Below are 16,851 nucleotides of genomic sequence, written 5' to 3'. Positions count from 1 at the left end.
TATAAATCTTTCTCCTAGTTGACATCAATTAGCTCTCTGAATCATAATTTTCTGTATACAGGTATTCATTGTTCCAAAGCCTCTTAACTATATCATTCTAAGCAGAGCCAAGATGGCAGAGTAAAGGCAGCAACCCGGGTGAACTCTCCCAACATTTCCCTCCAAACAACTTTAAAATAATGCATAAAATCAAATTCTGAAGCTGCAAAGCCAACAAAAGGTCAAAATGAGACATTTTTCCAGTCCAAGACAGCTTAGAAGGTCACAACACAGGAAAGTCTGTGACACCAGAGCAGAAGCTGGCTCAAAATACACATGGCAGCTATCTAAAAACTTGGGCCTCGGAGGTGGCTGTGATGGTAGCAATACCAACTTTGGGAGATCTTAGCCCAGAGACAGTAAGAAGACTGGACAACTGGTCAGGAAGAGTATTATAGGGGACCCTGAGCTTAAATGGGTCCAGTATCAAGTTTAATCTGGCAACTCCACAGCCCATATGCAGTTCTGGGTTATAGTTCTAGGGCACTGAGGAATGCTGACAATTGTTGCTGCAGGAGAGCAGAGACCCTTCCTAGGTAAAGAACAGGAGAATAGTGACCAAACTTGCCTCAGGATAACACCATCTTAGAAACACTAAAAACCTGCAGACTCCTAAAACTAGCTCTGAATACAGCAGTTCAAAAAAGCCTAAAGTTTGAGACACTACCTTCCCACCTTCAGGTGAGCAGAGCCCAACTTTAGCAATAAAATTCAAAGTAAAAAATATGCTGGAAAAATGAGCAAACAAAAAAAGAACTTAAACATAAAAAGCAACTAAGATGGAAGGGAAGACCAAGACACAAACTCAGAAGAAGATTCCATGAAACAACCTCAAGGAAAGCCTCAAAGAAAAATGCAAATTGGATATAAGTCAAACAATAATTCCTGGAAAAAGCTAAAGAGATAAAAGAGTGGTAGAAGAAAACACTGGAAAAGGAAATGAGAGTAATGCAAAGAAATTATGAAAAGAGAATTAACAGTTTGGGTTTTTTAAAAAAGGCACAAAAACATTAAAGAAAATGCCTTAAAAACAAAATTGGCAGGTCAGTAGGTGGCACTGTGGATAGAGCACCGGCCCTGGATTCAGGAGGACCTGAGTTCAAATGCAGCCTCAGACACTTGACACTTACTAGCTGTGTGACTCTGGGCAAGTCACTTAACCCCAATTGCCTCACCAAAAAAAAAAAAAAATTGGCCCATTGGAAAAAGCAGTACAAAACTTATTAGAGGAAATAATTCCTTAAAATTTAGAATTAGATAAGTGGAAGCTAAGGACATTTCAGAAATCAAGAAAAAAATAAAACAAAGTCAACAGAATAAAAAATAGAAAAAAAAAATGAAAAACCTCATCAGAAAAAAATAGCTGACCTAGAAAATAGATCTAGGAAAGATAATTTAAGAATTGGGGCAGCTAGGTGGCGCAGTGAATAAAGCACCGACCCTGGATTCAGGAGTACCTGAGTTCAAATCCAGCCTCAGACACTTGACACTAGCTGTGTGACCCTGGGCAAGTCACTTAACCCTCACTGCCCCGCAAAAAATAATAATAATTATTATTATTATTATTATTGGACTACCTAAGGCCATGATGAAAAAAAAGAGCCTAGACATATTTCAAGAAGTTATCTAAAAAAAACTAACCTGATAACTTCAATCTAGAGGGTAAAACAGAAATTGCCCTCTAAGAGATCCCACAATGAAAACGCCTAGGAAATATAGCCAAATTCCAGAGTTCCCAGGTCAAAGAAATAGTATTGTGACCAGCCAGAATGAAACCATTCAAATATTGTGGATCAAGCATATTTTTGTGGGGCAATGAGGGTTAAATGGCTTGCCCAAGGTCACACAACCAGTAAGTGTCAAGTGTCTGAAGCCAATTTGAACGCAGGTACTCCTGAATCCAGGGCTGGTGCTTTATCCACTGTGCCACCTACCTGCCCACAAGCCTTGGAATATATTACAGAAGACAAAAGAGACAGGATTACAACCAAGAATAAGCTACCCAACAAAACTGAGTATAATCCTTCAGGGGGAAAAAATTTGACATTTAATGAAATGGAGGACTTTAAAGTATTCTTGATGAAAATACCAGTGCTGAATAGAAAAACTGACATTCAAACACAAGATTTAAAACAAAAGCATAAAAAAGGTAAATATGAAAGAGAAATCATAAGAGACTTAAGATTAAACTGTTTATATTCCTATATGGTAAGATAATACATGTAACTCCTAAGAACTTTATCATTAGTAGGGCAGTTAGAAGGAATCTACATCCACTGAGGGGGAAAAAGTGTAAAGAAGGTAATAAAGTTATAAGTCAATAATATGCAGATGATCTTTAAAAAATGAAGGAGTGGGGCAGCTAGGTGGCACAGTGGATAAAGCACTGACCCTGGATTCAGGAGAACCTGAGTTCAAATCCGGCCTCAGACACTTGACACTTACTAGCTGTGTGACCCTGGGCAAGTCACTTAACCCTCATTGCCTCACAAACCCCCCCAAAAAATGAAGGAGTGAGAGAGATGCACTGGGACAAAGGAAAGGAATAAGGGGAGAAATTATCTCATATAAAAGAGGCACACAAGGAAGAGCTTTTATAGTTGAAGGGAAAACATAGGAAGAGGTAGTGAGCAATGCTTGAACCTCACTCTCATTGGAATTGGTTCAAAAAAGGAATACACACACACACACACACACACACACACACCAGTTGCATATACAAATATCTCTTACGCAACAGAGAAATAAGAGGGGAAGAGGTTAAGATATATGAGGAAACTGAAAAAAGGGAGGGTGGAGGAAGGACAGGATAAAAAGAGAGAAGGATAGCTCTGAGACCAGCTACACAAAAAACCTGAAGTTTGGGACAATGGCGTCTACCACTGGGAGCAGATCCCAACTTTAACATAAAATTTAAAAGTCAGTAGAAAGAGGCTAGAAAAATGAGCAAACCACAAAAAAGATCTTGACCATAAGAAATTACTATGGTGACAGGTAAAGATCAAGACACAAACTCGGAAGAAAAAACAAAGTCAAAATTGCTATATCCAAAGCCTCAGAGAAAAAATGTGAATTGGTCTCAAGCCCCCCCCCCCCAAATTCCTGGAAGAATCCAAACAGGATATGAAAATTCAAATAAGAGAAGTAGAGGAAAAATTGAGAAAAGTCAGTGATGCAAGAAAATCATGAAAAGAGTCAATAGCTTGGTAAAGGAGACAAAAAATATGGAAGAAAATCACTTTAAAAAACAGAATAGGCCAGGGCAGCTAGGTGGCGCAGTGGATAGAGCACCGACCCTGGATTCAGAAGGACCTGAGTTCAAATCCGGCCTCAGACATTTGACACTTACTAGCTGTGTGACCCTGGGCAAGTCACTTAACCCCAATTGCCTCACCAAAACAAACAAACAAAAACAAACAAAAAAAACCCACAGAACAGGCCAAACAGTAAAATGGGCACAAAAATCCAATGAAGTAAAGAATGCCTTAAAAAGCAGAGCTGCCCAAATGAAATTCAATGAGGAAAAGAACTCCTTAATAAATAGAATTAGCCAAATGGATACAATAGATACAAAAGCTCAGGAAAGAAAATAATTCTTTCAAAATTGCAATAAAGCAAAATAAAAAGAATGGGAAAATAGAAGAAAATATGAAATATCTCTTTGGAAAAACAACTGATTGATGAGAGATAGTTTTAAGAATTATTGGACATGGGGCAGCTAGGTGGTGCAGTGGATAGAGCACTGGCCCTGGATTCAGGAGGACCTGAGTTTAAATCTGGCCTCAGATACTTGACACTTACTAGCTGTGTGATCTTGGGCAAGTCATTTAACCCCAATTGCTCTGCCAAAAAAAAAAAAAGAAAAAAGGAAAAGAAGAATTATTGGACAACCTGAAAATCATGGTTAAAAAAAAAAAAAAGCTTAGACATCATCTTTCAAGAAATTATCAAGGAAAAAATACCCTGATATTCTAGAACCAGAGGGTAAAAAGAAATTGAAAAAATCCACCAATCACCTCCTAAAAGAGATCCTAAAATGAAAATTCCCAGGAATAGTATAGTCAAATTCCAGAGGTCCAGGTCAAGGAAAAAATACTGCAAGCAGACAGAAAGAAGCAATTCAAATATCGTGGAGCCACAGTCAGAAAAACACAAGATTTAGCAGCTTCTACATTAAAGGATGAGGGCTTGGAATATGATATTCTGGAGGGCAAAGGAGCTAGGATTACCTCCAAGAATTATTTACCCAATAAAACCGAGTATAATTTTTCAGGAGAAAAAATTAATATTCAATGAAATGAAGAATTTTCAAGAATTCTTAATGAAAAAATCAGAACTGAATAGAAAATCTGACTTTCAAATACAAGACTCGAGAAGCATAAAAAGGTAAACAGGAAAGAGAACCCACAAGGGATTCAAAAAGGTTAAATAGTTTACATTCCTACATGAGAAGATGATATTTGTAATTCCTAAGAAATTCCTTGTTATTAGAGCAGTTAGAAGGAATATAAACAGAAGGCACAGGTATAAAAAAAAAGAGGAATGCACTGGGAGAAGGGGACAGGGAGAGGCAGAATGGGATAAATTATCTGATATAAAAGAGGTGCAAAAAAGCTTTACAGTGGAGGGGACTGTGAACTTTACTCTCACTGGAATTGGTTCCATGAAGTAAACTGGCTCCAAAGAAGTAAAATACACACTTAGTTGGGTAAAGAAATCTATCTTACCATACAGTAAAATAGGAAGGGGATGGGGGGAGGGGTAGAGTTATAGAAGAGAGGGCAGATTTGGGGAGATGGTAATCAGAAGCAAAACATTTTTGAGGATGGACAGGGTGAAAGGAGTAGGATAAACAGAAGGGGAAACAGGATAGAGGGAAAAGTTACTAATTTGTAACTGTGCAAAAATGTTATAGCAAGTTTCTCTGATAAAAACCTCATTTTTCAAATTTTTATATATATATAAAAGAGCCACTTCCCCAATTGATAAATGGTCAAAGGATGTGACGGTTAGTTTTCAGACAAAGCACTGAAAACTGTCTATAGTCATATGAAAAAATGTTCTAAATCACAAGTGATTAGAGAAACACAAATTAAAACAACTTTTGAGCTACCACTCCACACCTATCAGATTGTCTAGTATGACAGAAAAGGAAAAAGACAAGTATTGGAAGGGATGTTGGGAGAATGAGACGTCAACGTAATGTTGGTAGAATTGTGGATTAATTCAACAATTCTGTATGCCCAAAAGGAATGTAAAACAGTGCACACCCTCTTAAGGACCCAGAGATACCACTTACTAGGTCTGTATCCTAAAAAAGATTTTTAAAAAAGGACATTTATGTATAAAAATATTTATAGCAGCTCTTTTAGTAGTGGCAAAGAGTGGGAAATTGATGATCAACTCTGATAGACTTAGTTCTTCTCAGCAATACAATGATCCAAAACAATTCCACAGGACTCATGATGGAAAATGCTATCCATATCCAGAAAAAGAACCGTGGAATCTGAATGCAGATTGAACCATACTATTTTTACTTGTTTTTGTTTTTTGAGGTTTTGCCTGTTTGTTCTGATTCTTCTTTTATAACATGACTAATGTGGAAATATGTTTAATGTGATTGTACATATATAACCTCTATCAGATTGCTTTCTGTCTTGGGGATGGGGCAAGGAAGGAGAAAAACTTCAAACTCAAAATCTTATAAAAACAAATGTTGAAAACTGTCTTTACATGTAACTGGTAAAAATACTCAGGACTGAAAAAAAGGGAAATAATGAACGGGATGCTCTCAGAACAATTTAGAAAGAATTACATGAACTGAAGCAAAGTAAAGTAAGCAGAACCAGGGAAACATTATACACAGTAACAGCAATATTGTAGGATGATCAACTGTGAATGACTTAACTATTCTCAGCAATACAACGGCCAAGACAATTCTAAAGGACTTATGATGAAAAATGCTATCCATCTCTAGACAAAGAACTGATGGGAGTCTGAAGCAGATCTAAGCATACTTTTTTAAACTTTATTTTTCTCAGGGTTTTTTGATCTGCGTTTTCTTTCACAACATGACTAATATGAAAATGTTTTGCATGACCACACATGTACACTCTATATCAAACTGCTTGCCTTCTGGGGGGGGGGGGGGAGACAGGGAAGGAAATAATTTGGAACTCAAAATTTTTTTTAAATGAATGTTAAAAATTATTTTTACATTGTGATTGGGGAAAAACTAAAATATTAAATCATTTTTAAAAGAAAATTTAAAATAAATTTTTAAAAAGGATCTGCCCTTGAAAAGGTTTCTTACTTGAATATATATAAAAACTATGGAAGCAGATAATGTGAAAAAACAAGCACATGAGTGAATGACATTATGCTATATGTGATTGGAATGTGGAGTAAATAAGTAAAATGTTTCCAAATTCTTAGTAACATAAATTTTACTATATTATTGCTGCACAGCTAAGAGATTATGCATATAATCCTATTTTATAAGAAGTCTTCATTCTCAGATCTCAGAACATTCTACTATAAATACACACATAAATTTAGTCTAATTCTTAAGAGTACTAAAAGTCCTTTCAAAATGAGAACCAAGCCTGGATAACACAGAATACTTTGAAATTCACAGTAATATACCAATGAGATGAAGTTGATTAAGGAGAATTAGTAACAAAAATCATTCCCAAATTCACAATAAAATTCAACCTCATATTAATTAGAAATATGGGATTCTTAATAATCATCTCTTAGGAGAGTAGCATACAAATTATGTTCTAACCATCCTGTACTGATATGAATAATGAAGTACCACCTGTAACCCTACCTTGAGTGCCAACAATCTCCATGTGAAGATGTGCAAGTCCACTAGCAGTGGATAAAGCTAGTTTTATCATTCCTTCCACAGTAACTGTGTACCTGTTTAAGTAATCAAAAAGGGACCCATGCTCATGATAGTCTGAAACCAACCACAGCTGAGTCCATGTACCATTGTCTGCAAAATAAAGGAATAGCATAATTTTCTAAGATTTCTATGAAACATTTAAAATTGTGATAAAAATTGTCTCATCTAAGCTTTAATACTAAAATACATCAGTGTAACACCATCCTATATTGCTTTAGAAGTCTTCTTACATCTGCATTTTACTTTTCAAATAGCTTATATATATATATACACACACATACATATATATACATACACATACATACACACACACACACACATATAATCTATTTGACTCTTAAAATAACTTCTTAGTGTAATTCAGGTCAAAGATTAAAACTCTGATTTAAAAAGAAAAGGAAACTAAGCCCCACAAACACTCAGTGACTCATCAAGGATGAGTCCTATATTCCTGACTCCTAATTCAGCCTTCTTTCCACTCCACTGAGTAATAACAATACATTATTTTATTTTTTTAATATATGTGTATGTGGGCCAGCAGGTCTATTTTTCAATGACTAGCCTATGTTTGGAGAAGCTCTTCACCAGGTTGTCTATATGGAGATAAATTTTTAAAAGATTATCTACCAATTTAAAGGGCATTTGTGATCCTTACCAGTGGGCCAACCAAATCCTTGATGTTTAATCCTAAATCTGAATTGCGGTTGTATTATTACTATATACATGACCATTTTTACTATATACATGCCATTTAACACCGCTAGACTTTTTTCCTCATCTGTAGCAATGATCTCTCACCCAAACAGGATTCTCTAGGGGACTATGGCACAAAACTGAAGGAATAGGTTATCTAATCAATCAAGCAGAGTAAGAAGCCATATTTACTTACCTTTCGCCCATTATCCCAACATTCTTCCACCCTGACCTCTCAGGACAATAATAACCAAACCCTGACCGGATAACCACAGCAGGCAACTGCTATGGAGTTTTCTTGGCAGAGATGCTGGAGTGGTTTGTCATTTCCTTTTCTAGTTCATTTTACAGATGAGGAAAGTGAGGACCACAAAGCTAGTAAATGTCTGAGGTCAGATTTGAACTCAGGAAGATGAGTCTTCCTGACTCTAGCCCCAGCACTCTATCCACTGTGCCAACCTAGCTGTCCTATACCTATACATATCTTCACTGTATCTATAAAGTATCCTAAGTTTCAAAATCACTTTTCACCAGGAAAATCATTGATGAGAAATTAGGGAAGAGGCATAGTTTTTGCCACACAGGGATTCAATATATTTACTTAGTCTCTGATTTCCAAATAATTCTTTACACCTGAATATCTGCAAAAGAGAAATAAATAAAAAATAGCACCTCTCTGAGTCAATCGCTCTCTAGACGTTAAATGGAAAATAATGGGCTGCTTTGGGGGAATGAGAGGTAAAGAAGGAGATAGGTCAACGAATCTAGACATTGAATATCTGAAGCCAGATTAATTATATGGATAGTTCATAAGACTGGGTGTTCCAAAATTAGAGTTGTCCTATAATCTTAAAATATCCAAGAAACATGTCTAAAAGTCCTACTTGGTATTAAAAAAATGGTGTCAAATATAAGAATTTAAGAGTGGTAAAGATGGAACCTTTATAACCAATGAAGGGTGAAGTAGAAAACTGAAATCCAGTTTAGGTCTTTTAAACACCATTTTCTTTCCTTGCCCCAAACAAAACAAAAATAAAATTGAGGATGCTTGGCAGAAAAATCCAAAACAGGTTCGATTACCTTGAAACTTATAATAAACATCCTGATATGAATAATGAGATATAAAAAATTATCTAAATGTCATAGGAATAATCTTAATCTGTCATGTTTCAAAATACCTAGCTAGAGGCAGCTAAGTGGTCCTGGAGTCAGGAAGCCCAGAGTTCAAATTTGGCCTCAGACACTTAACAGCTGTGTGACAGTAAGCAAGTAACTTAGCCTCCCTCTGCCCCAGTTTCCTCATCTGTAAAACTGGGATAACAGTACCTACCTTGAAGGGTTGTTATGAGGATAAAATGACATTATCAATCAAGTGTTTTGTAATCCTTAAAATGCTAGCTACTTCCCCCCCACCTTTTTTTAAAGGCAGCTAGGTGTTACAATGTATAGAGTGCTGGACCTGGAGTCAAGAAGACCCCAAATGTTAGACCTCATGTGAATTTAGCAAATCATTTTCTTCCCTGGGATCAATTTCCTCTCTTTTAAAAGGAAAAAGCTTTTGATTAGATTTTGAAGGTCTCTTCTTGCTTTTTGTCTACAATCCCATTGTAACATTTTTCCTAAATATCATTTGAATATGAAAAATACACAAAAATCAGACAAAAAATAAAATTGTGCCAAGGATAGCATATTAATTAGACTTCTGTGATATCTACCAACTTTTACAATTATGACTAATGGCCCACTGTAAAAGCACTTTTTCACCATTGCCTCATTTGAGCCTGACAATCCTCTAAGTATTGACAACTAGGAGACAAGAAGATTGGTGATATTCCAATAGAAACAGGAAACTAGGAAGGGACTATGATTTGGGGTGGTTTAAAAATTAATCTAACAGATTTGGGATCTAGAGACCCTGGTAGGCTGAAAAGATGGGACAAATATAATAAGATGGAATTTAATATCAATGTTATACTTCATCTTGTTTTCAATTATAACTGCTCACATTTATATGATGCTTTGTCTTCCCATATTTACATGTAGTTTTCTATTTCTGACCAAATTGCATTAGTTTATATCTTTAAAAGGTTTTGTTAATATTGTTTATTTTCTTCTAATTATCATATAGAGATTTTAAGTTTACCAACCTTTATTGTCAGCTGCTATGAACCCCAGAATGTTTTCATGACGTAACATTACAGTCTGATAAATTTCTGCCTCACGGAACCATGAACGTTCTTCTCTTGAAGAAAATATTTTTACTGCAACTTCTTCTCCTCTCCATTTTCCTCTCCAGACTTCACCAAATCGACCTTTCCCTATGCTTTCTTGCAATACAATAGTTCTTGCAATAGTTCTTTGAACAAGTAATGGTAATCCTTTAAAAAAAGTATTATTGTTATTAAATATAACAAAACAGTATTTCTTATATTATATAATATATATATGAAACATTGCAAAAAGAGTATGAAGGTTAGTACAAATCTATATAAGAACATGGTCACGATCCTCACAGAGCTGCCCAACTGAACTGTTAGCTAAGTTAGACACATAAGATAACTAATTAGCAAAATAAGGATACTCTGAGTACTATAATAGTTCAAATGAAGGAAATCTTCACCTAGTTGAGAAGGCTTCACAAAGAAGCCAGCATCTGAATGGTACTTTGAAGGATAGGGAGAGAGGTATAAAGAAAGAGAGAAGGAATTCCAGACAGAAGGAAATATAAGTAAAGCCACAAAAATAACTGAATGAGGGGATAATGAAGAGTAAACTAACCTCAGCAGAGAAGGGGGTTAGCTTTAGCAAGACAAACTCAAGTCAAATCAAATGACTTTAAATGTCATGATGTGGAGTCTGAACGCAGAACAAGTCAGTCAGAAGCATCTGCCAAGGGCTAGGCACTGTTGGCAGCACAGAATACAAAGAAATGCAAAAACAATTCCTGCCCTCTAAGAGCTCATAATCTAATGGAGGGTAGGAGAAAGAAACAAACGACTATGTACAAATAAAGATATATACGAGGTTAACTGGAAGTAATCTCAAAGGGAAAGCAGTACCATTCAGGGGGTTCAGGAAAAGGTTTCTTGAAGAAGGTAGGGTTTTAGCTGAGATCTGAAGGAAGCTGACAAGCCAGGAGTTAGAGCATTCCAGGTGGTGAAAAAGCAAGTACGATCACTGTAAATTAAAGTGGAAAGGAGTAAGGTGTAATTAGACTGGAGAGGTCAGAAGGAAGGGGCTCATTATGAAGGGTTTAAAAGTTCCACGATGATTTTATGCTTTGTTGTTGTTCAGTCATGTCCAAGTCTTCATGATCCTTAGGGGTTTTATTGGCAAGGATACAGAAGTGCTTTGCCATTTCCTTCTCCAGTGGATTAAGGCAAACAGAGGTGAAGTGACTTGCCCAGGGTCACATAAGCCATGAGTGTCTGAAGTTAGATTTGAACTCAGGTCTTCCTGACTCCAGGCCCAGTGCTCCATCCACTGAACCACCTAGCTACCACAGGGGCACTAGCACCTCTGGAATAAGGACTTACTGAGCCCTTTTCAGGGCTGCTCATTCACCTTTGGCATTCATCTGCCACCCAGCTCTCACCTGTGGCTCCAAAAATGCTGTAGCATGTGCAGCAGCCACACTCAGGTAAAACCGTCTCAGCCAATGGGTTAAATCAGATTCAGGGTAACTGAGAAGCCTTAAACCCAAGTGGTAAAGTAGGGGGACGTATACTCCAAACATGTAAAGATTTTCCCATGGCAGAATGGGCAGATGAAAACAATTTGTTCCAATGGCTATGAAGGCAGCTGAATCAGGTGCTGTGGAGTACTTAGACCTTGGTCAGACATCAAAGATGCCAAGGTTATCCAATACATATGGTCATCTTAACTTCTGTTTTTCCACTGGACTGTCTGAAGGAGACAGCGAGACTTTGCAACTTTGTCTCACTTACATTCAATTCACACAAAGGCAAAAATCACCCATGATGTCACTGGTCCTCTTTGAAAACAAAATGAAAAACAATGATTTTATATGATTTTATGATTGATCCAATGATTTTATATTGGATCCTAGAGGTAATTGGGAACCAATGAAGTTTACTAACTGGGGGGAGGGGGGGAGAGAGGGGATTCCATGGTCAGGCCCGCACTTTTTAAAAATTACTTTGGTAGCTGGGGAAGGGATGGATGAGATTTGAAGCAGGAAGTCCAACCAGAACACTGCCACTACACTGTTACAGGCCCTTATCACTTTATCAGGTATAAGGTGATATGGGCCTGTAACAGTATGGTGGCAGCGTCAGGAGAAAAGGAGATATATGAGAAATGTTGCAAAGACAGAATCTACAGGATTTTGCCAACGGATTCCTTATGTGGAGGAGAGTGAAGATGACAGCTAGGCTGTGAGCCTCAGTCATCAGGAGGCTGGGGGAATTCCTCAGAGTAATAAAAAAGTTATGAAGTTATGAAGAGGTGAGAGCTTAAGGGAAAGATAGTTCAGTTCAGTTGTGACCATGTTGACTTTAAGAGGCTGAAGTAGAGGCAAACAATAAGAAGTTGAAAATGTGAGACCAAAGAAAGGTTTAGGTTAAAAAACACCACATCTGAGATATAGAATCTATGGGAACTGATGAAACTATAAAATAAAGGTGTATGAGGGAAAAGGGAAGGAGAGCGAGCAGCTAGATGGCACAAAGAGTCAGACGTGAGTGAAACAATTGAACAACACAGAAAGAACCCTAGGATAGAGCCTTAAGAGACACATATGATTAACAGTGATGGCCTGAATAAAGATCCAGCAAAGAAGACTAAGGAGAGAGGGGTATCGTGAAAACAGAAAAGAGATTATCAAAGAAAAGAGGGTGAGATGCAGTGTCAAAGGCTGCCAAGAGGTCAAGAAAGATGAAGAATGAGAAAAGGTCATTAATTTGGCAATTAAGAGATTACTGATCTCATGGACAGAGCACTGTCAGAAGCCAGACTAGAAAAAGTTAAGAAAGTTAAGAAAGAGGGTGAAAGGAAAGAAAGTAGAAGCATTGGTTGTTGAGCTCTTCCTCAGGGAGTTTAGCCACAAAAGAGAAGATGAGAGCTAGAAAAAAATGAAAGATCAAGTGTGGCTTCTTCTAAAGGTGGGGAGATATGGGCCTGTGAGCAGAGAGCAAAGAAGTAAGCAAAGAAGCCTTTATTAAGCACTTACTATGTGCCAGGCACTGTAAATACTGGGGCTACAAAATAACAACCCAAAAGAAAAACAGTCCTTGCCTTTAAAGAGCTTACATTCTAACAGGGGAAGACAACATACAAAAGGGGAGTTGAAAAGTAAAAGTTTAGGGGGCATGGTTTTGAAGTCTGTAAGCCAAAAATAGTCTCGAAGGGAATGAAAGCTAGCATGGGCCCCTCTGAAAAAAATGAGGGAAGCAGAGAAAGATTCAAGATTAGTGAAAAAGTGGGGCTAACAGAGGGGACAATGTGCTTAAGAATTAGGGATGGAGTAGAGATGTGCATTTTGGAGTTCATTTTGGCAAGAAGAAGGGTCACTACTTCAAGGGACATGGGGGGTGGGGAGGGGAGTCAAAAGCTCTCAGCAAATGGTTTCAGTTGTTGGGTTATTTTTTTTTTCAGTGAAATGAGACAAGATTCTCAACTGAGAGAGGTGAAGGGAGAGGGAACCATGAGAGGATGAAAAAGTTTGGAAAAGTCATTCTGGTGAATGGAATAATGAACTGATTAGTGAGATACGAAAGGACTGCCTTGATGCAGTGAAGACCCAGTTGAGATTATGTTATAACTGTGATTTTGTGGCATGATAAAAAATTAATTTATGTGGCATGGAAAGTAGAGACACTGAAAAGCAGACCATTAAAGAGGTTTATGTAAAAATTTAGTCAAAGTGTCAAACACTTTACTTCATAGAACCCTATAGTTAAAATGGATTTTAGCCAAATTTTTTAAAGCTTTAAAAATATCTCATAAACAACCTGAAAAGAAATTAGTGTGCATCTAACTACTGTCTGCTACATTAAAGACAACCAATTGCTTACTTTTGTTAATGGAGCTAGTTTGAACTAAACTAGTCTCAGGTTAAAAATGTGTTTGACCTTAAAATTCTAAATATCTATTAGATTGTAACACTGTATTTGAGTTATTTTATTTACTTCCTGTCCTCTAAGAACCTCCACTCACAGTACAATAACTCAAACAAATGTTAAAACCCTACTATTCACCCCAGGGAAAATTAGTAAATCATGCTGCTATTTACGTCTCTTCTCAGTACTAACTGCCTATTTATTTAATTCAAGGCTATTTGCCTCAGAGTTCAACTACTCTAACTTCTGGCTGAGTAACAAACCCTTAGTACAGCATCCTGATAAATAGTCATCCAATTTTTATTGGAAGAACTCTATCAGGGAGTAAATGAAACCATTTTTATAAGCTTGGATCCCTGTATATGAAATATGAAACATTTTGAAAATATAAATGTAATAAATAGCCACATGATTCACTAACTTAATTGTTCTTCTTTGTAAACATTGGCCAGTGTTCTGATTAGTAATGTTTAGTCTGGTGACAACAGATATTCATGTTTAAAATTAGCCCATTTGGAGGAAGCAGAGAAAGAGGCAAGACTCATGCTCACAAAGGGGGCTATTTTTGCTGACAGCTGCTGAATAAACTTAATTTTGAATACAGGAAGAAGAAATAAAGTCCTAGACAATATAACTTGATCAAATTTTTCCATCAAAAAATACTATCTTGAATTATGCCTTGTTATTTTTAAAAGGATAATTTTTAGTAAATAAGTAAAAGGAACTACTAAACTTGAGAGTTTTTTACAATAAAAAACATTAAAACCCACCCCTTCTACAGAACTACAATACTTAGTTATAAAGAAATGTACACACATTCACATTATGAATGCATTTTTTTAGTATTCCCTTCACAAGTAAAATAAACCTTTAAAAGTCTATTTCTAACACACCCTAACTGGTGACTGTCTTAGGTCCATACAATATGGTTATTAGGCTTTTATAAGCCATCTGAGGTGAAGAATCACATCATTCAAAAAAACAGTTCTTCCCACTCCACAGGTAGATCTAAATAGGCATTGGGCATATAATGAGTTTTGACAAAGAAAGATGACCTTAAATTGTCTTTTTAAAAAATTAAGGGGCAGCTAGGTGGTGCAGTGGATAAAGCACAGGCCCTGGATTCAGGAGTACCTGAGTTCAAATCCGGCCTCAGACACTTGACACTTACTAGCTGTGTGACCCTGGGCAAGTCACTTAACCCCCACTGCCCCATAAAAAAAAATTTAAAAATTAAGCAAAACAGAAAAGAACTGAGAAATTATTCAATATTATGCCCATTATCTTTTCCCAAACTATATTCAAGGCTTTTTTTTTTGGCAGGGGGAAGAAATGGGGAAGAGGAAAGAAGGAAGAAAAAGCAAGAAATCAAAAGGATAAGCTCCAATTTCATGAAAGAGCTATATGTTCTAGTAGATATAAATATATACCTAGACTTCATCATACAAACTTTTGAGGGTAGTTCTAACTCAATTAAACTTATTGGTATATAAATGAACTATCAGAATATGGGTACATTATTAGCAGTTTCTATAAAAGAAAGATTTTATAAAGCAAGGCTTTATGTAACATATTACATCATTAATGAAATAAAGGCAAACTTCATTATCTCTGCTAGTACAACTCATAATTCTCCTATAAAATCTTCTCTGGAGCCTAACTATGTTATGAGAGCAACCCTGGGTTCTTACAAGGCTATGACAATGGAATATAAGCTCTTGCAAAGCCCACCAAGAGGAAATGGCTTAGTGTAGTGGTCTTTCTGTACTAAGGACCAGGCTAGCTAAGATCAGAGTAAGTTGCCTCCACAATGCTGGTTTATCAGAAAATCAATTTCACTTGGCTACAACAATTCTTAAGACTGCCTAGGAGAGATTGCTATATTATCTCAGTGGAAGAAGTACCTATGCCAATAAAATTATGATCTTTAGAAAATGACTAACAGAATGACATTGATCACTCTAGATTTTATGGATCAAGAAACAATTATTTTATCATCTTAGAGGCACATGTTTTTCCCAGTAAAAAAACACCACAAATCTTAATTTTTTCATTGTTTTGATTCACTTTACATCCTTTTCAAAAAATTTTCTATGAAATCAATCTTATATTTGAGTGGTGCCTTGTAGTTTTTTTACCTTTTTACCTTCAGAAACATTTTTAAAAAGATACTAACTATTATTTACTAAACTTGAAAGATAAGGAACCTGAAACCCAGAGAGCTTAAATGCCTTGCTTCAGGTTCACATGTATTAGTAGAAGAAAGAGTATGAGAACATAGCCTTCTGCCTCCCGCTGTGGTGTTTCTTCTACTACACAATGGATGAGCTACACTTAATGGCCTCCTAATGGACTTTCCAGATCTAAAATATTTTTATTCTATAATAAGATGCGTCTTTTTGCACAAAATCCCCTGGGATACAACTTATAATGACAGGGAATCAGAAATTAATGCTATGGTTTTAACTGTAACAAGTTAATGCACTCATGAGGATCAAATCTGATGCAGCTCTTCATTAGCTCCATGCTTTAATCAATTGTGCTAAAAGGTTTGGGTGACAGATACAATAATTAAGGATAATTTAAACTAAAAATTACTTAAATCTCCTAATCAAAACCCCAAAATAAATGCATTACCTGACCCAGATCCTGACGTGGTCATGTCATAAATTAGGTCCTTTAATGTTGTGCCCTCTGAAATAAAAGGGCGATCTAAGGAGGGATCCTCTTCATTTGGAACACGATGATGTATGACAGTACGATTGTGGCAAATATAGATCATCAACATCAATGAAATACAGACAAGGCAGACAGGTCCAGCAATAACAGCTGCCAATTCCACAGGACCAAGATTAGACGGTTTCACTGGGGAAGTACCTAAAGGGGAGTGTAAAGAAATTGCAGCCAGTAAATTAACTTCAATTAAGTTCCATGTTGTATGTTTATCTGCCATTATTACATTTTTCCTGTATCAAACACTTCTGGGTAAAATTACATTGATCTATGATGCATCTAACCATGGATGTTTTAGGGTAGAGTTAGCTTAGCTTCACATTTATCTGTATGCCTATGTATAAGTCACTGGGATCTGGTAAACAGACAAAAAAAAAAAGACATTAGAAAAACCAT

General features: G+C 36.5%; 1 protein-coding gene across 1 annotated transcript in view; it reads right to left on the bottom strand.

The window, feature by feature from the left end:
- The window catches only part of TGFBR1 (transforming growth factor beta receptor 1), a 60,182-nt gene that overhangs the window by 14,973 nt on the left and 28,358 nt on the right, over positions 1-16,851 (bottom strand). Inside the window, exons 3-5 of the mRNA XM_043974095.1 lie at positions 16,360-16,599; positions 9,790-10,020; positions 6,872-7,039 (exon numbers count right to left, since the gene is read on the bottom strand). Of these exons, the coding sequence (XP_043830030.1) occupies positions 6,872-7,039; positions 9,790-10,020; positions 16,360-16,599 (639 nt within the window). The remainder of the gene's footprint in view (positions 1-6,871; positions 7,040-9,789; positions 10,021-16,359; positions 16,600-16,851) is intronic.

This window comes from Dromiciops gliroides, chromosome 1 (assembly GCF_019393635.1).
Source record: "Dromiciops gliroides isolate mDroGli1 chromosome 1, mDroGli1.pri, whole genome shotgun sequence".
NCBI classification, from domain to species: domain Eukaryota; kingdom Metazoa; phylum Chordata; class Mammalia; order Microbiotheria; family Microbiotheriidae; genus Dromiciops; species Dromiciops gliroides.
The sequence above is the reverse complement of the archived record's forward strand: the minus strand, read 5'-3'. Positions and strand labels throughout refer to the sequence as shown.